The sequence below is a fragment of the Myxine glutinosa genome, chromosome 7 (genome assembly GCF_964187855.1).
Source record: "Myxine glutinosa chromosome 7, kmMyxGlut1.1, whole genome shotgun sequence".
Lineage (NCBI taxonomy): Eukaryota > Metazoa > Chordata > Myxini > Myxiniformes > Myxinidae > Myxine > Myxine glutinosa.
In genome coordinates this window covers 108,452,003-108,471,445 of record NC_136267.1, presented here as the reverse complement: position 1 = coordinate 108,471,445, position 19,443 = coordinate 108,452,003, and the positions used below count along the sequence as shown (strand labels likewise).

The 19,443-nt window shown below is 44.2% G+C and overlaps 1 protein-coding gene across 1 annotated transcript; it reads right to left on the bottom strand.

Annotated features, from left to right (window-relative positions):
• Nucleotides 1-1,109: 1,109 nt before the first annotated feature.
• SLC50A1 (solute carrier family 50 member 1) lies at nt 1,110-18,037 on the bottom strand. The gene is made up of 5 exons (XM_078782713.1): nt 18,031-18,037; nt 15,224-15,567; nt 14,682-14,843; nt 5,676-5,795; nt 1,110-2,314 (listed from the first exon to the last, which is right to left on the bottom strand). Exons 1-5 carry the CDS (start codon nt 18,035-18,037, stop codon nt 2,219-2,221), a joined length of 729 nt encoding a protein of 242 aa, XP_078638839.1. The 3' UTR covers nt 1,110-2,218.
• Nucleotides 18,038-19,443: the final 1,406 nt, after the last annotated feature.

The following is a 19,443-nucleotide window of genomic DNA, read 5'->3' as shown; positions in this document are numbered from 1 at the left end:
CCCCTGCAATTCTCCCCATTTCTCCCCCACTCAATGAAAGAATGTCGACAAACTGATTGAATGAATTAATGTGGTGCACAGGCATGATGGGTCAAATGGCCTCTTCCTTCATCAAAGATCCTTGTATAATAGTTGATAGTTGGAGCTGAAATGAAACTCAAACTCAGACAAGCCACCTGAAAGAAAAGTACATCACCCCTGAGACAGCCAATGAGCACAGAATTACTTTATGATGGACATTCATGCAACAATTGCAACAATTCACATTATCAATCCAAACCTTGGGGGTGATATGCATCCAATCAAATGTCTTGCATCCCAATCAAAGTGACTCAAGTCCCGAGTGGATACATTATGGTTTTGTTTTTTTTAACATGTACACATCTCTCCTACAATTTCACCTCATTAAAATATCATTATTGGAAGATTAAAATTTACTGTTTGTGGCCTTTAATAAACACTAGGGCATTGCCCGTACTATATCTATATCTAAAATTATATCCCCCCCCTCTATTTACATGAAATGGTTTGGTCCAAAGCGAACGGCTTCCGGAGTTTGGTAAAGCAATCGCCATCGCGTGCACAAACGCGCAGGAAAGCGAATGAATCGCAAATTCGTTTTTATTAGTTTTAAAACTTTATTAAAACATAGTTTAACGGCAACATAGTTTTCCAACGTGAAATAAATGAATACGCTGTCAAATGTGCCATCCGAGGCAGAGTGTGTCCGCCACGTTCGGCACACGCGATCGTTCGCTGCTCTCTGATTGGTTGAAGCGTTTTTTGGACATAGCTCGGTAGGTACTTGTCCGATTAATTACAAACCTTGAAAAGGCACATCCTCGGGTCCCCAGCAATATACCTGGCAAGTTTCAAGTATATCGGACCCGTGGTTGTCGAGAAACAGCGGTCACAGACACACAGACAGACACACAGAGATTGCTGGAATTATAGATAGATGAAGAGAAACTTAAAGCCAGATGTATTTGGGGTTGATTACCCCCCTTTTTAATTTGGAAAATAACTTTTGTATCTTGTATATGCATATAACTTGCTCTCGAGGCTACAGCAAATGTGGTATCGTAATCCAAATGAAAAATATGAACACCTGAGGTTCAGCGGCTTTTATTGGGCATAAGCATCATCAGGAATTTGCATTAATACAAAGAACAATTATTTTTCAAAAAACATTTACAATTTTTGTTTTCTTAAACATATACGAAAGAAAAAAAAAAATTCCACGTTGCAATAGATGATGATGATGATGATGATGCCTCCAAATGATGATGCCACATGAATGTACTTCAAAAGCATATCTGCATTTCTCAAAAATTTAAACAAAGTACAATTAGCAAAAAATACATTTTCTGGAAAAAGTTCTTCATACGGGATATGATGGCAAGATAATGCTACATATTTAAAGTTAAAACAGACCAATTAAAAACTTGGACAATTTTCATATTAGATTCAAGTATTCAATGTTATAAGAAGTTGGAAATTAAAAAAAAAAGAAAACATTTGTTTTGGCAGACAAGCAAAAAAATGAAAATAAAAGGTAAATAGTGTATATACCGGTTGAATCAGAATAATGTATAAACACTTCAAATTTCTGCATAATATAGTTAAGGCAAGCACTTGACATTCCTATTTTTGCAGGGGAACCTCTGCCTGATGGGCATGGAAAATAATCAACTCAAAATTGAGCTGAGGAAAAACATCTTAAAGTATTGAAATACATTATTATGATTCACCCCTTATATAAAATGATTAATTTCCTTTCGCATTGGAATGTGTTGCCAAAAGGTAATTGCATATTTCAAGGCAATATTGTGTTTGCTAAGAGCAAATGGTCGAAAAATTGTGCCCTCAAAAGTTAGAAAATCTATACGTGAAAAAACAATCGTTTACATTTTTCAAAATGCGATGTTCCAAATCAATTTGTTGCCTTTAAGGCATTGCATTGCAATCATAAATGACAAACGTCCAGCAACATTATCACAGCCAAATGTATTTATGAAGTGCAATAAGTTTTCAGCTTTCGGTTATCGAAGCACCGCAGAGCGATAGGGCAAAACGTAGAGCAGAACAAAAATTCTGTTCAAAATAGTTGATGGTCTTTCATCCTTTGGCGGTGCGAAGAAATGTTTCGTTACTATTGCTCAAAATAAAACATTTGAGGTTTTTGAACACACTTCAGGTAGGTTCTGCTGCAAATTGATCACAATTCAATTCGAGTTTGACTCTTGGACCGAGGATAAATCACAAACAGGAAGAGCTGCGCCAGGCAAAGAGCTGAGCCCAGCATATTAGGAACCTGGAAAAAGCAAAAGTTGCTTTGAGACTAAAGATTTAGATGATAAATTGTTGCAAACTACGATATCTCAACAGTTTGATTTTGAAATCAGTTTAACTAGTTCTTTAAACATTTGGCTTCACAAGTACAGTTTCCAGAAACTCTCTCATGCAGGCAAAACAAATCAACAACAACAACAACATGCATTTTAAAGGCCATTTTCCCTGCTAGAGCGGGGGTTAGCCTTGCGGTCCCCATGACAATCTTCTCCATTTTGCCCTATTTTCTGCATCTCTCCTTGTTAACCCCCTTGCCCGCATTTCTTCTTCCACCACCTTTAGCCAAGTCTTTCTCGGTCTTCCCCGTCTTCTACTTCCTTCTACATTCATTTCCATCACTCTTCTCAACCAGTCACTTTCATCCTTCCTCAACACATGACCAAACCATCTCAACCTGTTCCTCTTCACAGCATCAATCACAGGCTCTATTCCCATCATCTTTCGCAATTCATCATTTGTCTTCCTCTCTCTCAACGATACTCCGCACATCCGTCGAACCATTCGCATTTCCACCCTTTCCAACCTTCGTTGCTGCTCTACGTTCATCACCCATGTCTCGCTCCCATAAATCATAACACTTCTCACACATGCAGCATACACCTTTCCCTTCAGCTTCAACGACACTCCCCTCATCATCAGCACGCCACTCAATTCCCGAAACTTCTTCCATGCACATCTCACTCGAGCAACCGTTGCCGAGTCTGATCCACCTTCTCCATTCAGCATGTCTCCGAGGTAGCAAAATGTTTTCACACCTTCCAGCTTCATGCCGTCTCCAAGATCCAACTCAACATTTCCTCCATCTGCAGCTCCCTCTGTACACACCTTACATTTGAATGTAGCTGCCACACTGGTTAATGACCCTCTCAGACCACTACATTTTTGATGAACCCACTCAGCGCACATTGTACATTGAATGGAGTTCACTCCGACACCCTTCCTGCACACAGCACAGGGCCACTTCCCAGTTCTTTCCACCTCACCACATGCTTTACCACTTGCCATCACCTTCGTCTTTCTGATATTCACCTTCAGACCTTTTGTCTCCATACATTCCTTCCACGTGTTCATCTTTTCCTTCAGTCCATCCATACTTTCCGCAATAAACACCAGATCATCTGCATACAACAACTCCCACGGTAAACCCTCCTTTACGTTCTGAGCCAGCACCTCCATCACAGCTACAAATAGTAGTGGACTTAGTACCGACCCCTGATGCACTCCCACCTTCACCTCAAACTCACCACTGTTCCTGTCCTTCGTCCTTACAGCTGTGCGCGCTCTTTTGTACATTGCCATCACTACTCTGATCAACCATTCCTCCACTCCTAACTTCCTCAATGCCCATGTCAATACTTTGCGTGGAACCCGATCGAATGCTTTCTCCAGATCAACAAACCCAAGAAACAACTTCTTCCTCTTCTCCATGTACTTCTCCTGCAACTGCCTCACAATGAAAAGCGCGTCTGTCGTTCCTCTTCCTGGCATAAATCCAAACTGCATTTCGTCGATCTTCACTTTCTTCCTTATCCTCCTCTCCAACACCCTTTCCAATACCTTCATTCCATGCTCAAATACAAATGGAGCTTTTTTTCAAATACAAATTTCCAATACCAAATACAAAGGCAAAACAAATCGAAAGATACAAATCTATAATACAAATGGAGCTCAGTCTCGGCGTGCCTGCATCCGTGTGTGCATCTGGCCATCAACAATTGTCCGTAAGGGGATTCACCCTTCCTCCGCCCCCCTTCCCCCTTCCCAAGAAGTGCATGTAAAAAATACGCAGCAACAATGGCTATGAGGGCTGACAGGATGGCCTAGAAATAGGCCCACTCGCCTCTAAGCTGTCTAGCCTGGGTTTGAAAACCGACCCGGCTATAAAGTGTCATCCTGTGTTTCGCAGGTAGAGAGGGGATTCATCAATGTGTGTGTGCCATCCCTCAGATGGACGTTAAACTGCATGGCATCCCTTCTGCCGACATAAGTTGATGGACGCTAAATATCTCATGGCGGCTTTCTCGGAGAGTAGGCAAGCTATTGCCGGCACCATAGCCAAATTGCATCAGCTGCACAGCCACACCCCTTAGTCAATGATGCAGCCCGACAGCTTTGAGTTGCATACAAAAGAAGAAGTGTAATGACATTTGGTTTGATGACACAGATGACACCTGCTGAACTTCTGCTATGTTGCCCCACACACAATAAAACACATTATATGTAAGACTGCACGGCCATGGTTCCACGAAGGCAAGATCACATTGTACATGTAAGGGATATTTTGGTCACTCCCGGGAGATTAAACGGCTATCTTCATGCCACGTGGGGGGGGGGGGGCATTATAAGGCTACCAGCCTTGACAGACATATTGGGGGGGGTGGAGGGAGGTGGGAGGGGGCACATGGGGAGATTAATTGGCATGGCGATTATAGTGGGTGTGTTTGTGAGGGGAAGACGGAAAGGAGGTAGGAGGGGATCATTGTAACAATTTTAGTGATCGCAACAAAACCTATTGCACGCATAATTGGGGACAATGGGGAGTAAAACAGGGTCTAGTAAAAAATGTTTGGAGGGGTGTGTGGGGAAAGGGGTTCTCCATAATCAAGGGCTGGGACGCAGTGCTACCAACCTTGGCTTGCATAATTGGGCCCTAAGGGGGTTTATGGTGACAAAAAAAAAATGTTAGTTTTTAGCTTTTATACATTTCTTTTGAACTTTTTTTGGGAGGTGGGTGGGATTAGGGGGAAGATTTTCAACTGGTAGGGGAAGGGTAATCTATTTAACCACTTTAATTGACCATGATCAACCCTTTCAAGGATAGTGTCAGCCTCATGATGAGTATAATGTGGGATGATAAAAAAAATACGACAAAGATCATGCAAATACAATGGCTTCAGAAAGTATTCACACCCCTTGACCTTTTCACATTTTGTTGTATTACAGCCTGAATTTAAAATGGATTAAATTAAAATAAAATTGTCAACGATCTGCACAAATACCCCATCTTCTATCGGACAAAATACCCTGCATGTCAAACAACATGGTGTGTACAAACAGTCAACAATCACTTTGCCCCACCTCCGCCCCCTGTATGTACCAAGACCTGAACACCCACCACCTCCGCCTATGTACATGCACAATAAGTACATGGCCCCAAAATAAAACTCATTGCCTCTTCGAGGTCATTCGAAGCCTGTCTGTCATTGCCTGTCGTTGCCATTGTCATTGCTCATACATATACATACATTGCTCATACATATACATGTCATTGCCATTCGAATGCCTGTCATTCGACTTTGTTGCCTCAGCAGAATGGTAATTACCTTCACAAAGTTGTTCTTGATGATCATTCCATAAATAAACCATTGAATTGCAACCAGAAAATTTGTAAGGCACAGTGAGAAAGCTAGGCACTCGGTGCATTGTGTTCTCATCACTTCAGCCTGCCACGAAGAAGAAAAAGAAAACAATATATACAATTTTGTTTTACATTTTACCCTTCATGGTAAAATAAAAACGCAATGAAGACGGAAGGATAAGATGTTTGTAGTCTTATGTTCAAGATGTAAAAATGTAAACTGATAATGCAAAATAATGGCACATAATAAACAGGATCATGTAAACCACATACCTTTCTGTACCTGCATATCCCTTATCAGTACTGAAATAATTATTTTTCATTTCGTGTAAGATTCAATTTCTTGTGGAATATTTATTTCATGAAAATATTACAAGAAAATAAAAGTAGTGATTATCAGTGATAAGAGTGCACACTGATGGTGAAACAAAGTTTTAGCACAGATATGATGATGCAAACACATAAACCTTGTTGGCAAACCATCTCAGGTGGGATGTTAAACCCTTGATTCTTATTTTTGTTTGCAATTCTGTCTGATGTCGAAAAACTCCCACAATGATGAACTGACATGCCTCTGTGACAATAACTGCAGTGTGTATATAAAGTGCTGAGTACACTGAGCCCTTCATGCCTGAGATGTGTACGTATTTTTCCAAAAAAGTTAGATTGAAATGGGCAGTCTTGACTGATTTGGATTCTGTTCAATTGCACGAGTTGGAATCCTTTCTGTTCAAACAAGTTGAGAAAAGACTCTCCTGCCGCTTCAGATTTAGACAGGTGCAGCGAGGATGCTATGATGGAGAGGAATATTGCGAGCACACTATCTACATCAATCCCCATTAATTTTCTGTTGTAACATAATAATATACACAATTTGGTGTCTGCAGTACATTTGGTCGTCTCCTGAGGCATACTCACATGTGAGGATAGCAGGCAAAAACAACTTGCATGCATACATACACACACGCATATACGTGCACACACTCATACATATACACACATATGAAGGTAGATACATCGAGACCGGGGAGGGCTCCGTTTTACCTTCTAGAACCCGTATTTGGAGATAACAACCAATGGCCGACACACGCACAAGCACACTCACGAACACGCACACGCAAGCACCAGTAGAACGAGGGGGAAGCTGAGACGGGGCAGTACGAGGGGAAGCTGAGAGGGGCAGGACGACGGAGAAATAAATGTAAATCCCCGATGGCCATGCCAAAGAAGAGAACACATACAGAAAAAAATGAAAAAAGGTTTTCCAAGCAGTCTCTCCTCCAATTTTGGTGCAAATTCTTATTCACCCATCATACCGCATGAATCCTACCGCATCATACCGCATGAATCCTACCGCATCATACCGCATGGCTTAGGATCCTAGGATCCTGGGTTCGAATCTCGGTCGATCGCCGAATTAACGCCAGGGGGGTTGACTCAGCCTGTCATCCTTCCGAGGTCGGCTAATTGAGTACCAGTTCACTGGTAATTCCCTGTTTGTCGTTGAAGGCGGCAAAAAGGGTTGGCGTCAGGAAGGGCATCCGGCCGTAAAACATTGCTTCAAAAAGGGGACCAAAAAACAACAACTACCACGGTCTCCGAAAAGGCCAACCCCCGCTCTGCGGGGAAAAATGGCCTCTAAACGGTGGTTTTTATACCGCATGGCATATGGAGCTTCCAATGAAATTGCCACTTTCGTCGGTCTTGGGCAAATGTTCCAATTTTATTGCAAATGACTTTTCTTTATTCTTTTCATTTCTTTCTCGACTGTACGTCGCCATGTCTCTCTTGGCCGTCCCACCCTTATATTCCCACTAGGTGCCCAGTATATTGCTCTTTTCGGTATATCTTGATCATCCATGTGCAACACGTGACTGACCAATCCATCTCCACCTCCTCATTTTGATTTATTACCTCCACCACCGAAGATAGGTAGAGGTTATGTTTTCACCCCTGTCTGTTTATCTGTGAACAGGATATCTCAAAAAGTAGTAGATGGATTCAGACAAAAATTGGTGGACAGGTAGGGTGTGTGACAAGTGTTACGTGGTCCCCTCAGTGCATACCAGGTCTCGGTGACCCCCGGACCGTGAGAGGACCTTCGCCAGCAAATAGTATTATATAGGCGCATTCGCCACGCAATCCATAGGAATTTCACCCAGGAGACAACTGATGTGCAAGTATATATTTCCCAATGGTAATGATACCAAACACTTTCAAAGACACAACCACGGAGATGTTCCCCGAGCAATCAACACTACACAACCAGGCACAATCAATATTACAACCATGTGAACTCATCTACACAAACTCTAAGATGGCCATCTTAATCTTATACATTCCTCACGTGAGCCCCACTCCTGACTCCCTCCGTGGTCAATGTCTCTCCTCTCCGCACACGGGCGGTTGGACGAACCCCGGGCGGACGTGCTCCCAACGTGCAGTCTCGTACTGGGGCCGCGGCTGCAGCGCACCTCCTTGCCAAGCCACGGGGCAAACCCAGCGCGGCGTCCAACGGGCGCGAGGCCCCAAGTGCGACCCTTACGCGTCCTTGTAGATTGGCAAAAACCCAGCGCGGCTTCCGACGCGAGCGAGGCCCAACGTGCGGACCCGTACGCCTTTTTGTAGACGGGGCAAACTGTCCCGGACGCTTGGTTTCGTGCACGAACTCACGGTGACTGGACGTGTCAAAAGGTATTTACCGCCCAGGTAACTCCTCTCGCCAGACGTTTCGAAACGGCGCGTTTTCCACGCAGCGCAAGGTCGCTTCCACCTTTTGTCGGAGCGGGGCGAGGAAGAAGAAACCTTCCTTTCCCTCGTGTCTTTTTTCCTCCGTTTCCCGTCACTTCCGCTTCCGGCCACTTCCGTTTCCTGCCACTCTTTCAGAAGGGCTCCTGACCCTCCAACCACAACAACTACACAACAACTTAATATACTACACACGGAAGCAAACACCTGCATGGTAATTCACATACATTCACATAAATATGTAACACTCCCCCCCTTCAAGAAAGAAAGTTTGAACCCAGCGAAAACTTTCTTTGCCGGCCAATTTGGAGAAACAAACCAGATAACTCAACCCCCCCACATTATCAATTCCCCCCCGGGCACAGTTATCACTTAAAAATAAAGCCAGTTAAGCCACTCGATAGCACTTTTCCGGGAGGCCAAGCCGAGTATTCACTACATGGATGCCTTTAGGAACGCGGAGTTCACGGTTAGTCCGTGCAGGAAAGTTCTCTACATGGGCGCCTTGAGGAACGTGGAGTTCACGGTTAGTCCGTGCAGGAAAGTTCTCTACATGGGCGCCTTTAGGAACGGCGTTCACGGTTAATTCGTGTAGGAATCTTGGCTCGGCGGCTCCGCCGCCTTCAGTGCTTCAACTTCTCAGAACGTCCCTAATAATTAGGGTGGGACCACTGGTCCCTGTAGTCCCCTGAATACCGGTCTTCTTCTCGGCCACTACTTTGCCAATTCTTCCTTCGGGAGCGGCCGTAACTCAGGGAGCCTCCATAATAATATTGACTGCGGCCACCACCAAAACTACCGCCCAGTTGTCCTCTCCTGTAGACCTCTCGACGCCTACGAAATGCCTTCCCTACTGTTATGGTCCGACCCTCCAAATCCTTGCCATTCCAATTCTTCTCTGCCTCTCTGGCGTCTTTTGTGCTGGCAAACGTGACAAAGCCGAACCCTCTTGACTGTTGCGTTTCCCAGTCTCTTACCAACCGCACTTCCACCAGCGGCCCATATCTGTTGAAGACAGAGGTCAGAACTTCTTCCTCTGTTTTGAAGTTCAGTCCCCCTACAAATAACTTGGCACTTTTGTCACCATCCCGAGCTGGTGTGGTGTTATTTTCCCTGCTGGGCTCTTTCTCAACCCTCAGGTTACCATAAACTTGACCCCCGGCCAAATCATTCCCGAGAACCACAGATACACCCTCTACAGGAAACGTGGCTTGTAAACCGACGGTGACCGGTCCTGACACCAAATCGGACTCCAACTGGATGACCTGAAGGGGAGCACTAACACCGCCCCCGATCCCCTGTAAACGAACACTATCCCCCGTTGCCGTCTCCTCGGACCATGGCAAAATGCCTTCAAGCATTAAAGATTGATGGGCCCCTGTGTCTCTCAATATCCTAACCGGTCTCCGGTTAGTCGAGGCTCCATCCAGTGACACAAACCCCTCGGAAACAAATGGTTGGTAACCCTCTTGATGGCGATTTCTTACGCTAGCCATCGCATTCGGAGTTGTAATAGTCGGACTCCGCTCTGGGTTGTCCCTTTTCATGAGGTAACAACTGGACATCAAGTGTCCAGGTTTTTTGCAAAACGCGCAAGTAGGCCCGGAGGAAAAACTCGGGGTCTGCCTCGGGCCCCCCGAACTATAAGTTTGTCTTGGGCCCGCATCCCTCTGATTTCGAACCGGTGGGGTATCATAGTTGTCCCCATAATCATCTCGAGGCCGCCGCCATGTATGGTCGTTCTCCGCACCTGCTGTTCCCCACCTCCCCTGCGGAGATCTAGGCGAGGAGTTAGGTTCGTGGACCCCTATTCGGTGGGTTAAGGCATAATCATCTGCCATGGTGGCTGCGTCCCACAACTTTGGTACCTTCTTTTCCTGCAGGTACACTTTGATGTCCTCGTGGACACACTGCTGGAATTCCTCCACCAGGATCAAGTCCCGCAATGTCTCGAAGTCTTTCCCGACTCCTTTTGACTCACACCACCGATCAAACATGTTTTCTTTCACTCTGGCAAACTCCACATGGGTCTCACTCTCCCTCTTCCTGGCATTCCTGAATTTTTGCCTGTAAGCTTCCGGAACCAACTCATAGGCCTTGAGGATGTGCTTCTTCAGTACCTCATAATCTGCACATTGGTCCATTGGTAGCGCCGAATAAATTTCCTGAGCTTTCCCCACCAGCACACTTTGTACGAGTATGGTCCAGGCCTCCTCCGGCCAGTTTAATTGTCGAGCCACTTTCTCAAAGTGTGGGAAGAATTTCGCGACTTCCTTTTCACTGAACGGTGGAACCAGCCTCACATGTCTGCCCACATCCCAGGTTTTCTGGTGAGGTGTCGACCCCGTCAGCAAGGGTGGTGCCTCTCCCCGTTCTCTCATTAACTCCAGCTCCTTGACTTTGATTTCTTGCTGAAGCTCCATGTCACGTTCCTTTAATTCCCTTTCCGCTTTTCTCTCCTCTGCTTCGAGGTCCCTTGCAGCTCTCCTTTCCTCTGCTTGTTCCTTTTCTCTTCTTTCCTGGAGTTCTCTTTCCACTCTCCTTTCCTCTGCTTGTTTCTCTTCCCTCCTCGCTTCTGCTTTCCTTTCTTCTTCTTTTAACCTTTCCTGGAGTTCTCGTTCCACTCTCCTTTCCTCTGCTTGCTTCTCTTCTCTTCTCTCTTCTGCTTTCCTTTCTTCTTCTTTGATCCGTTCCTGGCTCCGTAATTGCAACTCCAGTTTCCGGAGCTCCACGTCTTCTGGTTCTTCGGGTAGCCACTCCCAGGCTAACTCGTCCCATGTTCCTAATCCCACCATAGATTGTATCACCGTGGCCTGCAACTCTGCCTTCCTCAAATTAGTTCGGACCTCCAAGTTAAAATGTTTGGCCAATTTCAAGAGATCCGACTTTAGCAACGCTCGGAACTGTGCCTCACTCGGGGTTACCCCAAAGTTCTGTGCCACAAACGCCATGGTGCCTATCGTTAACACCTGTTAACCTTCACCCAAGATTTTACCCCAATTTCTCACAAAAAAAAAAATTACCAATTAATAATTAATTAATAAATTTTAATTACCAAAAATATTATTATTTTATTATTTTATACACTTTTAGATCCCGGACGTAGACCCAATTGCGAAACCGCAAATCGTAATTTGGACGAGCCCCCAATTCTGTTACGTGGTCCCCTCAGTGCATACCAGGTCTCGGTGACCCCCGGACCGTGAGAGGACCTTCGCCAGCAAATAGTATTATATAGGCGCATTCGCCACGCAATCCATAGGAATTTCACCCAGGAGACAACTGATGTGCAAGTATATATTTCCCAATGGTAATGATACCAAACACTTTCAAAGACACAACCACGGAGATGTTCCCCGAGCAATCAACACTACACAACCAGGCACAATCAATATTACAACCATGTGAACTCATCTACACAAACTCTAAGATGGCCATCTTAATCTTATACATTCCTCACGTGAGCCCCACTCCTGACTCCCTCCGTGGTCAATGTCTCTCCTCTCCGCACACGGGCGGTTGGACGAACCCCGGGCGGACGTGCTCCCAACGTGCAGTCTCGTACTGGGGCCGCGGCTGCAGCGCACCTCCTTGCCAAGCCACGGGGCAAACCCAGCGCGGCGTCCAACGGGCGCGAGGCCCCAAGTGCGACCCTTACGCGTCCTTGTAGATTGGCAAAAACCCAGCGCGGCTTCCGACGCGAGCGAGGCCCAACGTGCGGACCCGTACGCCTTTTTGTAGACGGGGCAAACTGTCCCGGACGCTTGGTTTCGTGCACGAACTCACGGTGACTGGACGTGTCAAAAGGTATTTACCGCCCAGGTAACTCCTCTCGCCAGACGTTTCGAAACGGCGCGTTTTCCACGCAGCGCAAGGTCGCTTCCACCTTTTGTCGGAGCGGGGCGAGGAAGAAGAAACCTTCCTTTCCCTCGTGTCTTTTTTCCTCCGTTTCCCGTCACTTCCGCTTCCGGCCACTTCCGTTTCCTGCCACTCTTTCAGAAGGGCTCCTGACCCTCCAACCACAACAACTACACAACAACTTAATATACTACACACGGAAGCAAACACCTGCATGGTAATTCACATACATTCACATAAATATGTAACACAAGGAAGAATTGATTGAACTTTGGGGGAGATTCAAATCTGGATCAGAGAATGTTAAAGGTGATTCTTCACTATTGACAGAAAGGGCCAAATGATAGAGAATGATGTCTCAAAAAATTTAAGACCGGTTACAACAAAATTTGGTGGATGAGTTGGATAGGTGACAATAACAAGCCGACCAAAGGTGGATGGAGGTTATGTTTTCACCGCTGTCTGTTTGTCTGTCCGTTTGTTTGTGACCAATATATCTCAAAAATTGTGGACGGATTTGTACGAAATTTGGCAGAAAGGTAGCGTGTGTGACACGGACAAAAATACAAGATTTTTGGGAAGATCCGGATTCGGATCCGGCTACTAGAATTTTTTAAGTGATTCTTCACCATTGGGAGATAGGGCCAAAAACGATAAACAGCACAATATCTCAAAAGGTTATGGACAGATTTGGACGAATCTTGGTGGAGAGGTTGTGTGTGTGACAAGGAAGAATCGGTTCGATTTTGGTGAGGACCTGCATGTAGATTCGGATATGAGAATTATTTAATTTTTTCAGCGATTATTCACCATTGAGTGATAGGGTAAAACCAACATATAGCAGGATATCTCAAAAAGGTATGGACGGATTTGGACGAAACTTGGTAAACATGTTGTGTGTATGACAAGGAAGAATCGATTCAATTTTGGTGAAGATCCGGATCCGGATCCAGTTAGGAGAACTTTTTAAGTGAGTCTTCACCATTGGGAGATAGTGCCAAAAACGATACAAAGCAGGATATGTCAAAAAGTTGTAGACAGATGATTTTGATAAAATGCGATTCTGTATTGTGATTTTGTGGTCTACTCTGGGATACAAAACGTAAACTGTTCACCTGGTGGAGGTGTGCTCTCTACTGAGTGCCGTTCTAGTTCTACAATGTTTTTCCTCTCTGTTAGCCTTTCAACATCTTTCTTACTAGCCATGTCAGGCCAGAAGATTTTCAAGATTTTCTTATGGCCACTGTATATGAAAGGCACCACCTTGCACGCTGCGTTGATGGATACATCATAATCTATACTATAAGAGAGCTATTTGTCTGTGTGTGTGTGTGGCTGTCGCCATTTTTCTCACAGATGACTCAATGGATATTCGTCAAACTTGCAGAGGTTAATCTGGGAGTGCCGTGGTGTGTTTTAGGCAAAAATAGATATATATATATTTTGAAAAAAAAAAAGTTCTATTTTTTGGGGATTTTTTTTTTTTAAATCATTATCGTGCCCGAGTCTTTGCAGCTTTGTGAAATGTGATACTAAATTATCCCTGATTAGTGTGTGCGTTATTAGTCTGGTGTTGGCTTAGCGGTTAAGGTGCCGGCTTGGGATCCCAGGATCCTGGGTTCGAATCCCGGTCGATCGCTGAATTAACACCAGGGGGGTTGACTCAGCCTGTCATCTTTCCGAGGTCGGCAAATTGAGTACCAGCTTGCTGGGATGAATGATCCCGGTGTGTACCCCGGTTTAGAATAGGTACACCGTATCCCTGCGCATCGTAAGAGGCGACTAAGGGTTGGCGTCAGGAAGGGCATCCGGCCATAAAAACATTGCCTCAAACAGGGAACCATGATTGTCATGGGGCCCGAAAGGCTAACCCCCGCTCTAGCGGGGAAAATGGCCTCAAAACGATCATTCATTCATTCATTCAGTGTGTGCGTTATTATATTAAATATAAAGTTTCCATAGTAGGTGTTGGGAAGTGTTTTAGGCACCCGCATAAAAATAGGAAGAAAAAAAAAATCGACATCAGGCAACGCCGGGTACTCTTGCCAGTAAAAAAAAAAAAAACAGCCATTTTGTTCTTTGGGCTGATCTTGATTACATACTTGGGTAGCGGTCAATGTGATATGGCATGGTATTATACAATGGTTCAGTCAACCAGATGTAGTTTGTGACACGCCTCGAATAGTCATGCACAATTATCAAATTGTAAGCGATCATCACTTGATATACCACATCTAAGAACATAAATAAAAATTAAATCTTTGAAACTATTTCATAAATTGTCCAACGACCATCACAATAGAATCCCTCATTTATAATCAACTTGCCTAAGCATTTTTGGTGATGATGGTTGCATGGTACTCACGACAGAGGCAAGTGGTGATGCAAAGCTAACAACCGAGGAAGCCATGCATGTCAAACCCAAGTGAAACTTTGCTGTCTCGTCATCAACTGCCAGATACTTTACGTAGAACAGCACTGAGCACAAAAATATTGCTGTGACGATTAAAACCCTTCTCACGTTATGCTGATGGGAAAGAAGAGAAACACAGCCCACACTTTAAGGTAACAAACAAAAACTTGACATGATAATTTTCCAATCAATTGATGCAAATTTTACTGAATTTCTAAACAATGGAAATAAATGGTCATTTATAAATTAGCAGGTGAGCATGACATCGTTTGACATTTTTGTTACAGGTGGCAATAGTAACAATTGTATCGTTACAATTGTTTGATTCCTTTTAGAGGTAGTTGTAGATTTGTAGTGCTTCTTTGTGTAATTATGTATTTTATTTGTTGTGGGATTTAGACGGAAAAAATGTCAAAATATGTCGTGATGGCAATCCATAAAAGGATTGCGATTTTGTACTGTGGTGTCATTCCTACCTTGTCATTCCTTCCTACCTTGTTTTGTTGTTTTTGTTGGGGATTCCAGCCCCAAAAAGCTTTTCTGACTTGTTCTAAAACTGTTTTTCCTAATCTGGATGCCAATGACGTCAGTTTGGCAATGTAGCTCCTTTCATTTAATCTATCAAATATGATGAACCGTATTCCTTGCAGAGCATTGGTGCTGCCAAAACAGTTTATTGGCAAGAATGATACTATGTGGTTTGCAATTGCCTTCGCAGCTTTGTTTGTCCGTGCATTATCCTTTCCAATTCTGAGCGTCAAGCAAGGAAGCTGCACGTGCAGTGTCCTGAAAAAGCAGTCATCACCTCCAAAGGTTTCATATTTTGATGCCACCTGATCTTATTTCATCATTGCTTTCAAATCAAACTCGGTACATTGAGTCTTCACAAGCTACTCTAAAGTGCTAAAGCTAAAAATCCAGATAAAATGTGAATAAAGTGGATTAACAGAGAAAATCAGATGATTCTCAGTTGCATAAGTATTCAAAACCCTTTGTCTAATTAACCCTAAATCACTTCAGGAGCAAATTATTTGTTTGAAAGGTTACAAAATAAGTGTAATGGGTTTCACCTGTATGTAACCAGTGGTTTAACTTAAAAATTAAACTCCCCCACTTATCCAAGGAGTTTTAAGGTGCAACTCACTTGGTCAACCACCAAAGCAAACTTGAAGTCCAAGGAACTTTCCAAAGAAGTCAGACAAAGTGGTGGAGAAGCACCGTTCAGGAGAGGGTTACAATAAGATTTCAAAGTCTCTCTTTTTCTCTTTGAGTACCGTGAAATCCATAATTAAGAAGTTGAAGATGTATCATAGCACCCAGACTCTAGCCAAATCAGGTCGCAAGTCCAAACTCAGCAGCCGGGCAAGCAGGAAACTGGTTCGAGATGTCACTGTAAATCCAATAATGACTTTGAAAGATTTGCAAGGCTCTATGTCCGAGATGAGAGTCAGTGTTCATCAATCGATAATATCCCGTTCCCTTCACAAAGCTGGCCTCTATGGACAGGTGGCAAGAAAGAAGCCATTACAGAAAAAGGTGCATCCAAAAGCTTGTATGGAGTTTGCGAAAACGCATCTTAATGAAACTTTCAGGCATGTGGAGAAACGTTTTGTGGTCAGACGAGACAAAAATAGAGAACTTTCTGATCTAAATTCAAAGCGTTACACTTCAGGCGCAAGCTGAACAGAGCACATCTTAAGTCAACATAATCCCCACTGTCAAACATGGTGGTGGCAGCATCATGTCAAACATGGTGGGGCTGCTTCTCATTAGCAGGGACTGGTGAGGTTTTTTTGTTTTGTACACAGTGTTGAGGCTCATGTAAGAGCCAACACATTAATCACTAAAACATGCACGGACACATAAAACATATAATAAAGGGAGTGGGAGAAAAGAAGGCGAGAGAGAGAGGGAAACAACAACAGTAGAGAAAAGGGACGTCGGTAAATCTGTGGAAGGGAGAGGACTGGGAGTAGGGGAGGGGGTTGGGAGGGAGGGGTACATGGTATAAAGCAAATAAACACTACCAGGAATTTCAGGAAAGAAGTTGGAGATTGAAAGATGTGGATTTTGGGTGTTTTAACAGGGGTAGAATAGATTAAGGTCTTGATTTTGGCAGTTTCACGAGAAGAGGATTTCTGGCAGATGTTGTGCATCCTGAAGGAATATTTGGGGGACAGAGCACAGACAGAGAGAGAGCAGGAGGAGCTTGGTCAGAGAGGAGTCAGTAGAAGACAGAAAGACCGCCAACCTACCTGTGGTGAACGAGTGAAAGGCCCTCAGAATCAACTTCATCACGGGAGATTCCCATAATTCTGAATGCTTTGGTTTCAACCACGGGAAGCCGAGTTAGGTGTGAGGCAGCAGCACCGGCCCAGAGGGGAGAGCAGTATTTCATTGAGCTGTGGATGAAAGCATTGTATGTGGTGAGGAGCTTGGAAGTGCCCAGAAAGGACTTCGCACGAAGGAGGCTGCCGAGTCGGCGACTGGCTTTGGAGGCCAGCTTGGAAATGTGATTTTCCCAGGAAAGATCCTGGCAGATAATGAGATCCAAAAGTTTGAGTGACAGAACTTCTTTGAGAGGATTGTTGAGAAAAGAGATGGTTGTCCAGATCGTCTTTTCGGAGAGACAAAGTGAGTGTGAGACTTGTCAGGATTGAAAGACATGTTCTACTTGTTTGACCAGTTTTGTGATTTTATCCAGGTCTGCAGAAAGTGAAGAGGCTGCTGCCTGCCAATCTGAGTGTTGAGATATGGAGCAGCAGAGAGTGGAGTCATCAGCAAAGAGATGGAGAGGATTGTCCAGAGTCAGATAGATCATTAAGGAAGACCAGAAAAAGCACAGGGCCCAGAACACTGAGGAACTCCAGCCTGGACAGGAAGAGGAGATGAGAGAATTCCATTCAAGGCCACGCGTTGACTGCGACCAGAGAGGAAGTCTGCAAGCCATGCGTGGAGGTCTGGATAGAAGGTACAATGGACGGTGCAAAGTTCAGGAGAATCCTTGATGAAAACCTGCTTGATTCAGCCATTAATCTGAAACTGAATAGGAGATTCACATTTGAGCAGGACAATGATCTGAAGCACAATGGTAAAGTCACACTAGAGTAGCTGAATAAGAAGAAAATAAATGTTCTTGAGTGGTCCAGTCAAAGTCCTGACTTGAACCGAACTGAACATTAATGAACGATCCTCATTAAACATCGGCAGAACTAGAGCAATTCTTATGTGAATGGATAAATATTTCACCATCTCACCGTGGAAAGCTGGTGGAGACCGACCCAAAAAGACCCATTCATACCAGTCATTGTTGCAAAAGGTGCTACCACTAAGTACTGACCTAAAGGGCTGTATACTTTTTCAACAAGTGAATTTTGATTTGTACAGGTTGTTTTTTTTTGCAGGTGTCCCTGACATGTAACCTCCTTCAACTATAACATTGTTTAGTTTGATATCTTTGGTTATGAAGAAAAGGTGCATTTGGAAAAATTGTTTCGACATAATACACAATTTGTAATTCATCTAAATGTGGCAATATTGGTAGGTGGTGAATACTTTTGCAGGCCACTGTACCATTTTTAAAGTCTTTGGTATGACTCAGATGGGGTTTGATCCAAAGATCGTAGAGCGGAGCAAGATGGCCACTCGTGCGCAACTGCGTTCAATTCGGTGAAGTACGCAATGGAGCAGAACGGCGGCCATTTTAGCAAGCAAGCGGAATTCGGGCTGCTTCACTGGAAGATTTACTTCACTAGAAAAAAAGAAAAGTTATGTATCATTGGCAAATGTACTTTTAAATGATTGCCTGCAATGATTTTTCACACGTTTTACAGGTGGAAATTAAACTTACAGTACCCATGCTGACCATTGCATCTCATGACAATTTACAAAAAGATATGAATAAATTATTTTCAATTATTTGCACTACATTAAGTCGGTATTAGATGCACAGATGTCCATGTATTGAAATATTTCAGTGTTCATAGACATTTCAATGTCTTGCACAATTTTAAATCCCATCCCAACAATGTACTTGTATGTAATGCATCATGACCTTCTTTGTCCTTCTCTCCTGACAAGGTGGAGAAGCTTCTGTCAAACATCGACTCTGATTCTGCAACTGGACCAGACGGCATCAACCCACGGGTCCTAAAATCCTGCTCTGCCGCTCTATCTCACCCTCTCTATGTTCTTTTCACCCTCTCTTTTGCTCAAGGTCATCTGCCAGCATCTTGGAAATCAGCAAACATTACCGCTTTACACAAAAAAGGTGCAAAAACAGATCCTTGCAACGACAGACCAATCAGCCTGCTTCCAATTATCAGCAAAGTCATGGAATCCATCATTGCTTCGGATATCAAATCCTTCCTCTTCTCCAATGGCTTGATCTCTGATCATCAATTTGGATTCAGACCAGGTCATTCTACTCTGGACATGTTGCTTCTGCTGTCTCAACAATGGATGGAGGTCCTCAATGCCAAACAGGAAATCAGAGCTGTCTCACTTGACATATCACGTGCCTTCGATACGGTCTGGCACCCAGCTCTGCTCACCAAACTCTCCTCCTATGGTATCCATGGAAACCTCCACTCATGGCTTGCGGACTTCCTCTCTGGTCGTAGTCAACGTGTGGCCCTGAATGGGTTTCTCTCATCTCCTCTTCCTGTTCAGGCTGGAGTTCCCCAAGGCAGTGTTCTGGGCCCTGTGCTTTTTC

Bases quoted from the DNA above. Each gene is read 5' to 3' on its own strand.
- SLC50A1 (XM_078782713.1), bottom strand. The intron at 14,844-15,223 runs GTAGGAAGGAAT...CTTTCCCATCAG, and splicing joins AACAAAAACAACAAAACAAG to CATAACGTGAGAAGGGTTTT. The intron at 2,315-5,675 runs GTAATTACCATT...TGCTTTTTCCAG, and splicing joins TCAAGAACAACTTTGTGAAG to GTTCCTAATATGCTGGGCTC.